Source organism: Cololabis saira, chromosome 8, assembly GCF_033807715.1.
Source record: "Cololabis saira isolate AMF1-May2022 chromosome 8, fColSai1.1, whole genome shotgun sequence".
In the NCBI taxonomy this organism is placed as follows: domain Eukaryota; kingdom Metazoa; phylum Chordata; class Actinopteri; order Beloniformes; family Belonidae; genus Cololabis; species Cololabis saira.
Window position 1 is genome coordinate 12741603 of NC_084594.1, and position 17101 is coordinate 12758703.

A 17101-nucleotide genomic window follows, 5' to 3' on the forward strand; every position below is an offset into this window, starting at 1 on the left:
TCTGAAACACATTATAAAGGGCTTTGTAGAACCTAAACAAAGTTACAAAGGCAATCTGTGAATGATTTAACCTAAAACTCTCAGACATTACTATAAATCCATCCCATGTACAAACCCACTTAGATATATAATCTACAGAAAATGTTAACATCTTTCAGCTCAATGTTTTGGTTTAACAGAAATTTCAATTGTATTATTATTTTCATTCACTTTCACTGTTGTAACCAGCTTTGTTTCAGGTCCCAGCTGTTTTCATTAAGAGTAAAAAAAACACAGACAAAGCGAAGCCTAATTTGTGCTTTTGCACAGCAATAACACATGTAGCCTGCATACTATGCATTTATACTTGATCAATGTAGTTTGCGTCCCCTTGTAATTTACACCGCCCAATCCTGGAGGATGTGCACCGTCGCTCGCAGCGCTGAGCCGCCTTATGTTTATTTCTGAGCGGCCACATTTGTAGTGGTCTGGGTCAACCCAGTGCAGAGCTAAATCTCTGGTGAGGTGGAGGTCAGGCTACAGTGATTATGGTTTAGGGTCCCCAGAAACAGCAGACCTACGCCATCAATTCAACACAGAAACATAAGCAACACCTGGTGGGCAACCTTTTAGCAGGTAACCACACTGATGTTCCTCTCCTTGGGTCCATTATGGACCAGCCAGAACCCTCACGTCGCCTGGGTCAGGTCTACTTTCTGTGCAGAGTTCGAGCCAAGCAAGATGAGGAATCCGTCTGAGACTCTCAACTGCTTTAAATTGTGGTTAAACCTTTTCATTTACTGCTGCATTTCAGTAATCTCCCACAATGCACTGGAAATGTGTATTCCTTTGCATGTCTTTTATTCTTATGTTTCTGTTTAGTCTGCTTTTAAACTGTTGCTTTTTAATGCACTTTTTATTGTTTGTATGTAAAGCATTTTGTATTGTCTTGTACTTATGCGCTATACAAATAAACTTGCCTTGACTTTACAGAATGCCAATTGAATGTTTTTGGATCTCTTAAAAAAATGAATGATCCAAGGCTCAGTTGAGTTTACAAAGTGATATTTAGTGAGAATTGTGACAGATGCCTCACGAGCCCAGTTATCATAATGAGATCGTATACATTTTTGAGAGTTTCACATCTATCTCATCTAAGGCCACGTTTACACAGAGCCGGGTATTTACAAAAACGGATATTTCCCCCTCTACGTTTTGAAAAATTCCATCGTTTACACAAGATCATTTTCAAAATCTCTTCATTTACACGAACCCGCATGAATACGCTGTTAAGGTGCTATGAGCAGCCTTACCTACAGGGGGCAGTGTAACGAGAAGCATAAAGTCATGCTAACCAATCAGAATCCTGGAAAAAAACGTCAACAAATGACACGTGTGAAGCCTGATTTATGGTTCCGCGTTAAATTGACGGCGTAGCCTACGGCGTAGGGTACGCGTCGCTGCGTAACCTACGCCGTAGGCTCTGCGTTGGTGTAACGCGGAACCATAAATCAGCTTTGACTGCCAGTTACTTCCAAGACGGAACGAGAGTCTTTCGTTTGGAGTGACAGAGAAGTGCAGTTACTTTTAAGTGTGACTTTAGAATATAAAACCGGTAAAATACAAGAAAATATTGACGGTGGCCAAACAAATTGTAAACACAGGTCGCACTCATGACGCTGGTGACGTTTCTCTCTCATAATGTGACGTTCTGAAGCCTAAATGTCGGTTTCCCTCCGTTTACAAGCAAACGTGAAAACAGAGTTTTTGAAAATCTCCACTTTGGCGTTGGAGTTTTCAGAAATGATCGTTTTTGGTGACATAGAGCTTCGTTTTTGTGTAAACGAACATCCAAAACGCATGAAAACACCACCGTTTTTGCTCCGTGTAAACGGGGCCTAAGCCAGTTTCTGATGTTTGTCCAGTAGTGTGTGTGTGTGTGTGTGTGTGTGTGTGTGTGTGTGGGAGGGGGCGGTGGGCGGGGGCCTCTAAATCTAAAATGTGTAAAGTGTCAAGTAAGAATTTATACTCACCACAACCACTAGAACAACAATAGAGTGTATCTTTTGAATACTGAAAACAACAAACACTGTCACATGCCCACGATAAACAACAGCTTCACAGCTCAAACCCCTATGACCGGCAGCATGTCCATATCAATTCTTTTCACAAAGGTCAAATTGTGCAATTTCATAGTGTCCATATCTGTCCAGCCAGCTGTCGTGCACAAGGCGACACGGGGCCAGAAGTGTGGAAGATATCAACGTCAATGTGGAACCAAAGAGGTGCGACATGTATGCGATCGATAGCGTAACAAAAGCTATTGTCCTGTTGGATCTCGTGATGGCTCTTGTGCTCTCTGAAAAATCTGTGCAGAAATTGCATGACACCATCATGTTGATAGTATAACATGTGAAAAAGAAAAAAAAGAGTGACGGTTGCATTCTTGACCCAGTAAGTACAATTTTCTTCTTCAATATTTAACAACAGAAAAATGTTTTCTTGCATAACTGGAGCGATATGACTCAAACCAAGCTGTTTTTCTGGCAGTGTCATAAAGCTATACGCTTGCAAACTCACTTTCCCAACACAAGAATCAAGGTAAGTTGTTTTCGCACAGCAAATGCCAGACATTTAGTGAAAATGTTGAAATAATCAAGAAACTAGACTTTCAGGAGCTTTACGCAGCTGTTGAGCATTTTCTTGAATGAACTGTTTTGTGTCTTTCACAGGCAACAAAAAATTGCTATTGAAACATACAACCCCACAGGAGGTTGCTCTGCACACATCCTGACTTTAGCATATCCTTAAAAATGATCAGCATGGCTCAAACAAGCAGCCTCATTGTTAGAGGGGCACTGTAACGGCAGCTGTAATGGTTTCTGAGATGCCCTCTTTTATGTTTCCACTATGGGATTCAAGAATTACGAGGACTTTATTCAGCCAAGCATGCACAGACTCAGTTCATGGGCCATGGGAAGCAGCCATGTGTAGGCCAAAGATGAGAAAAAAAAACAAACTCTGGAACAGTGAGACACAGACGGATCAATAATCCTTGCTAAATCATAATCCAATTAGCTGCAACGACAACAAAAAGCAAATGCTTCTCTTTGATACTGTTTTATGCTGACCCACTAAATCTTTGAGAGAAGGAGGCACCTAAGTGACCAGCGAGACCGTGTCTGTGAGCTCTTATGTCACCTTTGTGCTCGTGATCTTTAACTTAACCAGTAAACAGTAAAGTACAGTATATTTTGTGTTTACAGGCCTGTTTGTTTCCCAAACAGCTTGTTCTAATTACTGCACTCAAACCAAGGTGAACACGATTTGCTTGTGCATTGGCTCAGAGGAGGAGACGCCAGATGCTTTTCATTAGATAAGATGAGCAACCCTCCTGTGTAATTTATGTATTTTTTGCGTCAGGGTAAACAAGGAAAAAGTTGTCTTTGTTTACAAATGAACTTGCATGTATTTCTCGTACAGAATTAAAGTCTCACCAACAGCTGATCCTATTGTATTTTACCCGAGAGTACATGGATATAACAAACACAGTCTTTATTTGGGGCTTTTATTTTGTGGCTACAAGGGGCAAAGCGAACAGACTCAAATTCACTGAGAAACCAAGACATCTGTTGTCTGTGAGGAGCGAGGGGTCTCTGCTGTCCTGTCCACACCGGCAGTGGGTAAGATGCAAAGTAATTGGAAAGAATCCTGTGCGTGATCAAGTGAAGGAGTTTTCTGGGTGGCACGCCAAAGAGGAAGAAAAAAAAAGAAGAAGAACACCTCAATCCCACGGGATGAGGAAACAAGAAAAGAGGAGGGAAAAAAAAGGAAAACAGCCACCAAAAAACAGAAAAGGACAGGAGTAATAGCTCTCACCGCTCACCCCCCTCTCACCCTCCTTTCCTCCCTCTGTAGGCCGTCCAGACCCAGACCCAGACTCCAGACTAGCTTCATCCTTGTAATTTAGATTAATTTCTTCCACATTTTCCTCAGGGATTAGGCTGCAACCCCCAACCCCACCGCCGCCCCTCCCACCCTAAACACATACATGCATTCACATACCCCCCCCCTGCACACACACCCACACACACACCCACACACACACCCTCCCCCCTTTTTAATACTCTCATTATTGAACTACGCTTCCCTAAAACAATCAGAAATGTAAAATTTCTGTTAAAAAAAACGACTGATTAAGTGACTGAGGGAGTTAACGTCATCTATAGCTTAATTGGTGCAACACTGTCACCATTCGTTGTTATCAACTGTTTTCAAATACTGCCTCCAGATGTAATTTAGGGCATTGTGTGCTGCTTTTTGAATAGCATCAGTAACTGACCAAAGTCGTTTGTTATCGAACAATAAAGATGACCATTCACTTTTCTAAAAGTAAAAAAAAAAGTCCAAAAAGTATCCAATGACTCTTCACGTGCTGTTAAATGGGAATATTTTGCAAAATATATATGGCAGGCTTGCAGGCAAAATGATTATTCCAGCTCACACACACACACACATCCGTGACGTTTCCCACAGGTTTTCCAAGGACTGTTTGTAAGCCTATACAGAACTGTCGGGGAACATTTGCTAGAGGACATCTTGTTTCAATATAATTTTGCTGGCAAAATCAGAAATGAACCCTGAATTTAGCTCTTTTAGCAAAATCTAGCTGCTCCTAGCCGAGCTTCCTCCCCTGAACTTCCCATGCCAACCGACAGCCAGTCACAGCAGTCTGTTAATAAAATGAACAGTACGACAAAACATATTTTCTTTAGGATATGAAATTACTATATACGGTTAGGTCTTAAAGGAGCATGAGACTCCTTTTAAGAAATGAGACTCTCTAGCGCCACCCTTCACCACGACGGCCGTCGGGGGTACTGCAGCCAACAGTGAAGCCGGCACGGGAGAACGGGGAGAACCTGCATGCAGCGTCATGTGACGTCACATCCGCAGCCCAGCGCGGGAAATTTGGGCCCGAATTGCAGCACATTTTGCAGCACACAGCCTGTTCAAGGCAATGGAGAGATACACTAGAGGGCTCATTCTTTTGGGTTTGGAACGCTTCATCTGACATTATTACTAGAAAACTTAAAATGTATACGAATTTTTTTCATAAATTCTGCCTCAATCCGGCCTCAAGCTCCTTTAATTTACAGCTCAGAAGCTGTACTCAAAAGTCAATACAGTGCTAAGCACTAAGTAGTAAACGAGATGACAGCCAGCCACTGGCTGAGTTGCCAACCAATAAAAAGTGCTGGCTGCAGATGTGCGTATTTCTGCTCCAAAGTTACACATTTGATAATCAGGGTGAATGTGAGATTGACACATTTTTGGAGCCAGCCCCTAGTGAGCAATTGGTGAACTACAATTTGTCCTGTTTCCTTGTTGGTCTTCAATGCAGAGATTAGATGGTTGGCGTTTGGTTAGAACAGAGAAATCAAAAAAGTTGTGATTTTCCACTAAAATTGGGTTTGCTTTATCTTGAATGGCTGGTTTCAGTCTATTTTACTCAGAAGGCGTAAAAACTTTTATTGGTTTGCACCAGTGAAACCACTGACTCACTTGCTCTCTATATTACTGCAAAACTTTGTCTGCATGGCAGATTTAGTCAAATGATTAGCCAAATCTTTTTACATTTCTATCCCTCAGTGAACAGAACTGTGATTGTCTTGAATTTGATTCTTGATTTAAACATGAGAATCTGCCACCATCTGCAATGTTTATGACATGGGACGTCAAGACTGAGGTTTAACTCATAAAGTGGTTTCAGTTGTTTGGGAGTACTTTTTGAAAAGCAAGTACTGGCAAAAAATAGCTTCTTATGGAACACTGAAGAGGATTTTCCATTTGGGTTTGCTGGAACTCATTTTCCTTCATAAAATAATCTCTGCTGATAATAATAATGGCTGGAAACAATCATTGAATTGGACAGGGTTGATGGAAGAGTCACTTGGATGCCACAACAACCATTTCACAATGAGCATACTGTTTGTAAATCCAAACACAATCCGATCTGCCATGCTCTCGGACTATTGGTGAATACTAGACAGTGCTTAAGTACCAGCTGCGGGTGCTTACTGCAAGTCAAGAATGGGTTTTTACACCAATGAGTCATGCTGGGGTTGGACACAAAGGTTCTGCAAAACAAGTTAATCAAAAAAGTAAAGGAAAAACATGTGGTGAAGGGATAACTTTTCTCCCATTTGTTAAAATTAATCATTCAATGACATTTTCAATTTTCCTCTAGCATCTACCTAATTGAGAAGATCGATTCCTGCCCACTCATTTTCTCGATGTTAACGCCAGCCTTTGGCGTAGACAAAATGAACCTCTCTCCGAAGCCAAAATTGTCCCTTTTTAAAATAATTACTTTTTTTTTTGCTTTGTTTTGATAATGTGCGTAGCACAACAATTTTGAGCCTTTTTTAAACATGGATGTAATCCCATTTATGTTCTTTTCTGTCCCTCTGCTTCCAGTTATCTTATTCCTGAAAACCATTGCATAACTTCTGTTTAGAAAAGTCCCAGCATTTGATGTTTTTATTTTATTCTGTCCAGTCCTCAGGCTACGTGTCCAGAACATAATTCCTTGTATATTTATATATTTAGCTTGGTCTGATTGTAAATAGAGAAAAAGTCATAAAGACAAGAGAAAATTTGACTGTTGGCAAAAGTAGCGTATATATTGGAATACTTAGCTCAACATTTAAAGTAATCCATGCTTAATCAAAGTGGAATATGGGCTTGGAACATGATTTTTTAATTTATTTTATTGAGGTCTGACTTTTCACCCTTGTGAAAATATCAAATGAAGTTAGGTAATATAGCAGATATAGTAAAGAAATCTATTCTATGGCACAGCATGATTTCCTAAACATAACCCAGTAGTCACTAAGCCTAAATTTACTTGTGAAAACAAGATTCTCTTTAAAAAAAACCACCAAAGAAACAAAAGCACAAAAAATGAACAAAGAAACAAAAAAGTAACATCTCATCACATGGCACACACATATCATTATCCTTCACGTGGGTTACTTATTTCATCAACAAACGGCCAACCAGTTAGTGAGGATTAACAACATTCTTTCAAATCAACTCACAAATATGTAGCAAGATTTAGTGCCCGTCTAAAATACACAAAGTTTATTTAAACATACATTAGATTAGATAGGTTGGATAAAACTTTATTGATCCGTTTGGGCGGGTTCCCTCAAAGAAATTAGTAGCAGTACAATACCATAAAGTTAAAGGAAAAACACAATGTACCAAAAATATACAGGAAGTACAAGTTAAAAATATACTTTAAAAAGTCTGCACAGGAGAAGACTATTGCATAATCATTATATTGCACTGAAGTATCAGTAGTCATTAGAACATCTAAGGTTTAGTAAGAATAATGGGCTGGAGAGCTAACCCCCTGGCATTATACGGAACAAAAAAAAAGAAAAAACTGCAGGAAAAGAATATTAATGACTTCTGGACAGAAGTTAAAGTTATTAATCACAAAACATGACTCTGCCCTCAAGTTTTAATGGGGTGACTGGGTCTGGAAATATTTCTCAAAAGTGGGGAAAAAAGCATGAGGACATGTTTAACTGTGTTGAAAGGGATTAAATGAATGTAAGGGTACTTAACAATGATGGGGTGGTTTGTTATATCACATAAGGTGAGTTACGCCATGGAGAATTTTAAGAATTCGTTCTTACAATACGTGATTCTGTGTTTAAGTCTTCATGGTACCTATATTGTTAAGGATAAAAAGGAAACTTATCAATCATTAAAAATTGTAGATCAATTTTATTTCGAATCCACAAATCCCTTTGGAAAGGCTTCAAGGACATATGGAAAACTATAGACAATTAATTTGGTTTTAAAAACAAACCTAGTGCTTGGTATGTGTATATGTGAACAGGAAGTTGTCAGTCAATAGAAAACATAATGCTCAAATATGTATATGTGCTTCAGGGGGCCTTTAATGATACATTCAGAATTTAACATAAGGTGCCAAGATGATCAAATGCAAGTGATATGTTTGTGACTCATGACATACCTACACTTTATCGAGCACTGAAGACTTTTATGGACAGATTTAGATTAAGATATAAGATAAATTTCAAAATAATCTAAATTTAATGGTTTTTAATGATACAACACTAAGTGTCAAGATATGATTCATGATTATGGAAGCTTTGGAAAAGATCTTTCTCTGTACTTTTAAATTGTTATGGATTTATGAGCCGTAATTTTTATATTTTGTGTGGTAATTTTTTTTAATCAATATGAACCCAAAGAGTCTGAAATAAAGTTAACACACCATGAGTTGACCTGTATGGACACTAAAAGCATAATCACTTTATTACTGCACTTCTCTAATTTCGTCTTCACAGCATGCCTTAAGCAATCACACATAAAACAAACCAACAATTTTACATAAATGAATTACTACAAAACAATGACTTTAGTTTGGTTATTTCATCAAGTTTATTGTTTTCAGTTTTGGAAATAATGAAAAATGAAATAATACTCACCTGTTAATGGTTACCAATCAAACAATTTCATATATTATGAAGATGATTTCACTACATTTAGATTTTTACCTCAATTATGTCCAATGTGCAGAAAAAAGAGCTTAACTTGTTGTGTAAACAGTCTGACGTGCGCAAGGAGTCGTCATCCAGTTTTTCCGCAAGTCTAAGAATCATTCAACAATTCTTTGAAGTGCTGCTAAACGGGGATATTTTGTGAAATGTGTATGACAGGCCTGCGGGCAAAATAATAATTCACATAGTTCAAAACTGTTTGTTGCTTTTTTCAAGAAAAAGGTCACTCTCCTATTTTTTTTTAACTGTTTTAGTTCAGTGGGGAGCGCCTCAAGGATATCTGAAAGTTGTAAAAAGTTTGTGATTTTCAGGAAAATTAACTTTACCTATAAAATCCTAACTGATTAAAAAAGTAAACCTACTTGATGATAAACGGCTGGTTTTGGGCTTTTTTTTCTTCTTCCACCTCAAGAAGTGTAAAGATTTTTACTGGCTCGCACCAGTAAAACCGCTGTCATCTCTTTATCCTTACTTATTTCATTCATCACACATCTTTTCAACACTTGATCCTGTTGAGAAGCACTTTCATGGCACACTTAATCAAATGATAAGCCACATCCCAACAGCCACAAATTCATCTGCCGTTCTTGGTTTACAAGAGAATTCAACTGTTGATTTGCACATGAGAATCTACCTCCATCTTCTCTGTGACTTGCCATTTATGACATGGGATGTTAAGACTCGGGTGTAACTCGTAAAGTGGTTTCAGTGGTTGGGGACTGCAAGCGAGCGATTAGTCTGACTGCAAATGAGCCCTAATCTACAACAGATTTCAAAGACATTTACTGAAGGGAAGTGGTTGACTAAAAGGAAAGGGGTGAAAGTTGAGCTCTAAATATCTGTGAACATTTTGGGGTAAGATTTTGAACAATCAGAGTATTTAAAAAATGTTCACTTGATGGTACATAGATATAAATCTCTCTCTTTTTAAGGCTAGTAGAATATGTTAACCCAGTTATTAGTGTTATAACTGAAAATGATGATTACATAAAGGTTTTTTTTTCCCTCTTTCTCCTCAGCTTTGTCATGTAACTTACAATGACCTACATAAAAAGGTCATGTAGTCAGAGCTAGCATAGACTATGAGTACAGTTCAGTGAATCTGAAGTTGACAAGTAGCCCTGGGCCTCCTAATGGGATGTAAAGATTACATTAGCATGTCAGATATGATCTGCAATCTTAAATTAAAGAAGCATCTGAGGTTCTCTCTTTTCATAAAAGGCAGAGAAGATGTATAGGTAACAAGTTAGCTCAACAAGTCTATGCTTGCCTCCTTTTCCTTGGTACATTAGGTGTGTCATAGGTGATTCACTCACACTGTCTCACAGTTTAGAGTCAAGTCTTTGACTAGTTGCCGTGTTTGCCACAGTTTTGGAAAAAAACACATTATCGGAAACGGCACAAAGTCTGCAGGTGGACAATAGTCCGATAGTCTTCTAGGTTGCTCAACTCATGACACAACGCAACTTTTTTTTTGTTTGGTTTGTTTTTTAAATCCAGGCCTATGCTGCACCTCCGAGCAGCTTTAACTCTGCAAACTTCCTCAGAGATAGTCATCTGCACTTATCGTAGACATTGAAAAGTGAGTGTGTCTGGCAAAACTGAAAACCCTGTGATGTGGCAGACCGACAACGGCGAAAAAGAAAGAAGACGGAACTGGGTAGATAATCTTCAGTCAAGTCCATTGACATGGGAAGTGTCACCACAACCATGTTCAGCCGGTCATCAAAGGCACCAAAAACACATCTCCTTTGTCTCTCCAGAAGCCTCTTTCTCCTCTTCTACCATCACCCCCCCACCCCCCTCTAATTATCTGCTCTTTCAGGGCCAAGTGTACAAGCTAACACGAGTAACAGAAGGCAGTTAAAGTCAACCGCTCTGAGGGCAGCGAGCCACCGTGCTGAGGTTGACAGGTCTGGTTAGACTGGTTCTAAGGGGAGAGGCTGATACTTGTTTAACTGCTAGGCATCTGCTGCTGCTACTGCTGCTTTTTCCACTTTTAAACTCCCTGAAATGCTGTTTTAACCTACCGGCCTCCGAAGCAACACTGCTTATGTAGAACATATGAAAGCAAAGGCTGCAGAATATTACTTCACTTGTAAACTTGTGATTTTTTTTTTTTTGCATAAATATGTTTCACCCTGCAACTTGTTTGGTGCCACTAATTCTTTACAAACAATAATAAGCTGCTAAAACAAATAACCAGACCACATGAATCAGCAAAGACTGGCTGGGCAAGTGATGATTAAACAATCAGGCACCACGTGGAACTCCCATTTACATTTCTCTCTCACAGAGATCAAAGGAAATGTATTCTGCATTGATACATTTGTAGCACCACAATGAAACCACACATGTTGAAAGAAGGTGCATAACTAACTATAGAAATTTGTCAAGACATCGTATCATGCATCACTTGCTGCCTGAAGGGTGCTCTCAAAATAGAATTTGCAACCTTTTTGTTTTTGTGAACAGGTTTTGTGCAGAAACGTCACTAGAAGTCTCAATTTATGACATGAAATCGAAAACAAGGTTGTTTTTAGTGACTTTCTAAGACAAAAAAAGTATACTTTTAAGTCACAGCTGATGCAAAATTGCATCACTTAATGTTAGTCTTCTCGGGAACAAGGTTTATTTCCATTTAATTTCATAATATGTGGAGTGTAAGGGTAATACTACTTCTTTAGGTGCTATTATAAATGTAGGGTTATCTGAGAGCACACCTGCCCCTGAAAAAGGGAAGCAGAAAGAAAAAATCATTCTGCTGCATCCTACCCAGCTTTTCTCAAGCATTTTCCAAGATCCAACATAAACAGGCCATTTGTCTACAAGTTTTTTTTTTGTCGCACATCTTTGCTCATCACATGATGTGTTCTTGAGGTCTTCGCCTTCACTGAGCCACACGGCCTATTTGTGAAGCTAAGTGAGAGCAGATAATGATTACTACTGTTCCCATTAGTTTGGCAGGGGGATTTTCTTTGCTTTTTATTTATAGGAAAATCTTCCAGCACATGACTTAACCATCATCTGTGAAATATTGCTGAAAATGGAGGCTACGGGAAAAACAAGCCAATAAAATGTGTGTTGGTTGAGCTGGGGCAGCATCTTACACACACCGGATAAGACTTGAGACTTTTTATTTCTATTTTTTTTTTCCTGCAACTTTTAAAACAGTTTTTTTTTCTTTTAACATATATTCAAAAATGTAAATCATGCCCACTGCCTAACTTCTACTTGATAAAAAAACAAAAAATCTAACCCATTTATAAAAGTTGAACACATCATCATAAAAAGTTAAACAATACACCAGAATACCATTATTTACATAAGCCCATTAAATTACAACATAAATTAGAAAATATTTACATCCAGGACAAGACACTGGATAAAATTCTGTGTTTGGAATTTAATGTCTAATTAAAAACATTTTAAAGAAACAAATATGTACATTTACACATTCTCACAACACACACAAACTCTGGTGGGACTTAGTGTACTTGTAGGTTCGACTTGTAGTTTTTAAATACCCGGGCCGATGAATACTTTTGTAATGAAACGATTGCATTCTCACTGCCATGTCTAAAATATGCCTGTAATCCACATGAACACTGAAGAGGTTTCTGGTTGAAGTCTCTGGCTTCTGAGCAAGCACACAGTCGTCCAACACAAGACTTAAATCATCTCCCATGAAGAAAAAGCACAATAACACTGAAGTCATTCTGAAGTGGTTGTACAAACCAAGCACAAAAAAATACAGAGAAGGAAGTTGATTTTCTTCTCTCTCTCACATGCATACACATAGAAATTGTCCTTTGCAGGTCCATTGAGACACAGGAAATCAGTGGATTTGCCTCCAGACAGCGGAGGAGGGGAAAGCTGAGAGGAATTCACAGCTATAGAAACTCATCTTGAAGTGATGTCCTCTGGAGAGGGAAAGGAAAAATAAAATGCAAAAAAAAAAAAAAAAAAAAACTTTGCTTTTCCTCTTCTTGTTAACAGTTTTAGCATCAGCCCATTGGCAACTTTATAGAACTGCATAGTGGTTAGTATAATATGGCGTGTTATTCTTTCACAGAGGGAGTCCAGAGCATTCACCATCAGGTTTCAAGACCGTCTGATTTCCAGTCAGCTGGTAAAAAAAAAAAAAAGCTAAAAATCCGCAATTTCTCAAAAATATAAATTTACAGCGCGAGCACACATACACACCCACGCGCAAAAAACTCAGCTCTAAAAATAACAATACTAAATATTGATTTTTTTTTTTTCTTTAAGTCCAAAAAAGGGCAAACAGGGGCAGGAAGATTAAGGGATTCTGGGATTTTGAAGTTCACAGAGATTCTCCTTTAAAGCTCTCATTTCCTGTGCTTTTCCATTTTGTCAGTAGACTTGCTTCCACTTTCTGAGGATCCCTGAGTGTCGTTGCCAGAGCTCAGGTACATCTTGTCCACTTGTTTGAGTGCTTCATTCAGGTAGTTCTGAAGCGAGGTCATTGCGGCGCAGATTGCCGGAGAGCCGAAGCCGTGAGTGATGAGGCTGAAGTGAGTCAGGCAACCCTGGATTCCAGGCTCCAGGATGGGCGCAGGCCTAGAGTTTCCCAAAGGTGACCGGTCCTGAGTGAGCAGATCTGTGAACTCCTTGCAAATTTGCCTAAAGTCAAAAAAGCCAAAGATGAGAAAGGATGCACCATTTATATACTGTATAATGATTCATTGTGGCTAGGGAACAACAGCCAACACTGACCAACAGTAACTACACTGATCAGCCCCACCACTGATGGGTAATGGCTGATTAGATACAGCATACAGGACTGTCTCAGAAAATTAGAATATTGTGATAAAGTTCTTTTTTTTCTGTAATGCAATTAAAACAACAAAAATGTCATACATTCTGGATTCATTACAAATCAACTGAAATATTGAAAGCCTTTTATTATTTTAATATTGCTGATTATGGCTAACAGTTTAAGATTAAGATTCTAAGAATATTAACACATTTTTTTAGATAGGATATTTTAGTTTTCTTAAGCTGTAAGCCATGATCAGCAATATTAAAATAATAAAAGGCTTGCAATATTTCAGTTGATTTTTAATGAATCCAGAATGTATGACATTTTTGCATTACAGAAAAAAAAGGACTTCATCACAATATTCTAATTTTCTGAGACAGTCCTGTATGCTCTACTGTCAAATTAGTTTTTAAAAGAGGCCTAAATATTACAGTGTGCTACATTCCACTTTGCTAGGATTTACTAAAATACAAATTAGATGCAAAACACGAAGCAGAGATACTTACTTAGCAGCAAGTAGCATGTTCTTGCGAGAGTTGACTTCGTTGCGCTCCACATGTGGCCGGCCCAGGTACTCAGCTATTGCCTTTGAAGGAAACTCCGTCTCACATACGTAGCCAAAGTCTCTTGCTAAATGAACAGCTTCACCTAAGAGAAACAGAAAAAAACATAGTCTGAGAAAAACAGGGAGTCTGAGATATGGTGGTTTTGAAACCAAGGCTGAAGTGTAATCAAGGATAAGTAAAAAAAAAATCTTATCTGGTGTAAAATATTTAAATTTTTTGACAGATAGGGAAAAGAAATACTAGTGGTTTCACAGAAATATGAAAAAGTACCCAGTTGAGGAATCCCAGTCCGGGCAGAGGTGATCGCACCATTACTTCTCCACCGAGCTCAGAGAATAAATGTGCACTTCAGTCACGTGACCCCAAAACAAAAACACATTATCCAACAACCATACAAGTTGTTTTAGGGCCAGACAGCAGACTGAAAAAGGTGACAACAGCCTGAAAGCGGTCCTGAACCAGCACTGAAACTGAACCAAAATGTTTAGAATAGTTACAACACGCCATCATCCAACCTAATAGATCTTCCCTGATGGTGTGGCGCTACAACATAAAGAGGTGTTAAAAGGATCAGGACTGTTTTATATATTTCTGTGAGGTCAGAATGGAAAAGACGGGAAGAAAAACTATCAAGGTCAGTAATGTATAATTTCACACAGCATTACCCTCAAAGTTCCAATTTCTGACCTGATGTTAGTGAAGAGAAGCAGTTGGACTAGAGAATAATCAGCTGCCTTAAGTCTCCTCTAGCTCGGAGGAAGAAGAGCTAGTAAGAGGAATATATTTCCATCTTGAGGTTGGTTTGACTTGCACGGTCATAATGGTCTTATGTAGATAAATGCTAGCAGAGAGCGCCCGAAGCGGCCACAGCTCCACTTATTGATAGACATGAACATGACTTCAGGATCCAGGCAGCTATTCAGAACAGGCTTTAAGGTCAGCTGAGCCTCCTGGCGAGTCGAACAAGGCTTAATTCAGCTTTGAAGGTCTCTAAATAACACAAACCTCCAGTCATTCTCCTGCACAGAATCATTACCCCATTTATAAAAATTAAGTGCACATGAAGCAACATTGGAAAATATATTCTACTTCAGCCAGTGGCAGGTAATGTAGATGATATTCAATGTGAAACAATAACTATGAAAAATGCTGATTCAGCTAAATCCCAACCACTTAAATTGGTTTTGTAAATTTCTACAGAATGACAAATTTTAATATATTGAGTTATGGTTAAAGAAATAATGCTTTAATATTAATTCGATTAGTCTGTTCAAATAGAAACACTTGCAAATGAGCAGACTAAGATCAGTAACTGAGTTGCATTGTATATATTTATTACGGTAGTTTGTCTGAGAGCATGATTATGCAGAAAATTTCCCCTCTGTGGGACTATTAAAGGATTATCTTATCTTATCTTATCTTAAAAAGATAATTCCCGGTTTAATAAAAATAGCTGGACAGGTGGAGGAGTAACCCCTTCAAATTTTGTCCACATTATGCGTTTCATGATTTCTGACTCATCTACAGTGGTATCATGATAAATTATAATTCTAGACAAGGCTCAAAGTGCATCGTGTTGTATTCACCATTTCACAGTGCAGGAACACCTTTCTTCTGGAGAGTTTTTTCTAACATCAGCTCTATATGATGTCATAGAGGGCAGAATTTCCTTATATGGTCATATTCTCCAGCCAGATTATGACAGGAAGACCTTCAGCAGCACTGAAAAAGTTTATGATTTTTCAGCAAAGGATTGAGTATGTTTTCTATTCCAAATGGATATACTAGTACTTCTCAATAAGTAATTCTTACCAAGCATTGTGTTGTGTTACCAGGATGAGTCCATAGACAGACATGTGCTGACCAATGCTCAAACGGATGCAGTTTTTTTTTTTCGGGTCAGCAAAGAAGCAAATGTATTTTTTTCTTTTCTTTCCCAGCACTTTATGAAGGACTTTTTTATTAAAAAAAGGACCAGACAATGAAGAAAAACTCCAGCTGTAACCATTTCTATCACAGTTTGTTGTGCTGTACACGTTCAAATTCTGAATACAATTCTGGCTTGGACGTGCATGGAGGGATTTGAGGTAATTTACAGGAAGTGTTGCAAACTAACCATTAATAACGTGTTTATATGTTCAAAATGTGTGTGTCTGACCAGCAACAAGAGTTATTGATGTTCATGAGACATTACATTTTCCAACTGGCAAGCCTCCAGGAATTAAACCAATCAAAAACATTTGAAACAAATTGCTAATTTACAAGAAGAGCCTCTCCTTGTGATTCTCTCTTTTTGTTATGCTGGGTGCAAAGCTACCCTGCAGGTACCAGAGATAAATATAAAGGCCACTTTAAAATTGTGGGCATGTACTGAGCTTGAGAGTTGGTTTAAAACTTTAAACAAAGACAAAGACAGAGTGACTGTCAATGAATATCAATTTAGCTGCTCTGATTTTGGCAAAATGTACAGACAGTATTCCATAAACAGTTGGAACAAAAAAATCAACAAATGCACAGCAACTGTCAGGCAAATGAAGAAAAGTACTTTTGGAGTTTATTGGAATATGGAGAAGGTTTTATGATTATGCAGAGTCACATATAGCTGCATACCATGTTGATGAGACTGATGTGTCCGCATTCTCACACATTTTAAAGAGCATTCCAGTCAGTGCAAACGGGCGGTTATACCTGAAAAGGTGCCATGTGCTACTGAGTGACCTGTCCTACCTTCTACTAGTGATGTAAGTAGAGTGACGTTGGCTGCCTTCCTCCTTCCTGCGGGCAAGTTGAGGCCAATTTTATCCAGCTTTTCTCTCAGAGACCGGCCTCCATTTTTTGACTTGGCTCTGTGGGACAAACACAAAAACATGATGTGATTCCACTTTATCCCGGAATATAAGTTTCTTGTACACGTTGTTAAAAATGCTTGAACAGAGTTAGAATATTTATATAAGATGTTACCACTGTTTGTACAGATTTTCGGGATTGTTATGTCCTTAAAAAAGTTTGATAAATACATTTAAAACAATACTGATGTGTGTGTATTTTAATTTTTTTCATGAATGTTAGATGACATCTCTCAAAAATGCATTTGCAGGAGCTTATAACCTCCTCACTTGTCATGGTCGATGCAGTCTTCTGCATGACTGGCAAGCAAGCTCTCCCGC

At 38.5% G+C, this 17101-nt stretch overlaps 1 protein-coding gene across 4 annotated transcripts in view; it reads right to left on the reverse strand.

The window, feature by feature from the left end:
• Positions 1 to 11419: 11419 nt before the first annotated feature.
• The window catches only part of tfap2c (transcription factor AP-2 gamma (activating enhancer binding protein 2 gamma)), a 14262-nt gene continuing 8580 nt past the window's right edge, over positions 11420 to 17101 (reverse strand). For all 4 annotated transcript variants that reach the window (XM_061726776.1, XM_061726774.1, XM_061726778.1 and 1 more), the window contains 3 exons: positions 16662 to 16780; positions 13875 to 14016; positions 11420 to 13229 (listed from right to left, as the gene is read on the reverse strand). In XM_061726776.1, coding sequence (XP_061582760.1) covers positions 12935 to 13229; positions 13875 to 14016; positions 16662 to 16780 — 556 coding nt within the window. In that variant the 3' untranslated portion in view covers positions 11420 to 12934. The remainder of the gene's footprint in view (positions 13230 to 13874; positions 14017 to 16661; positions 16781 to 17101) is intronic.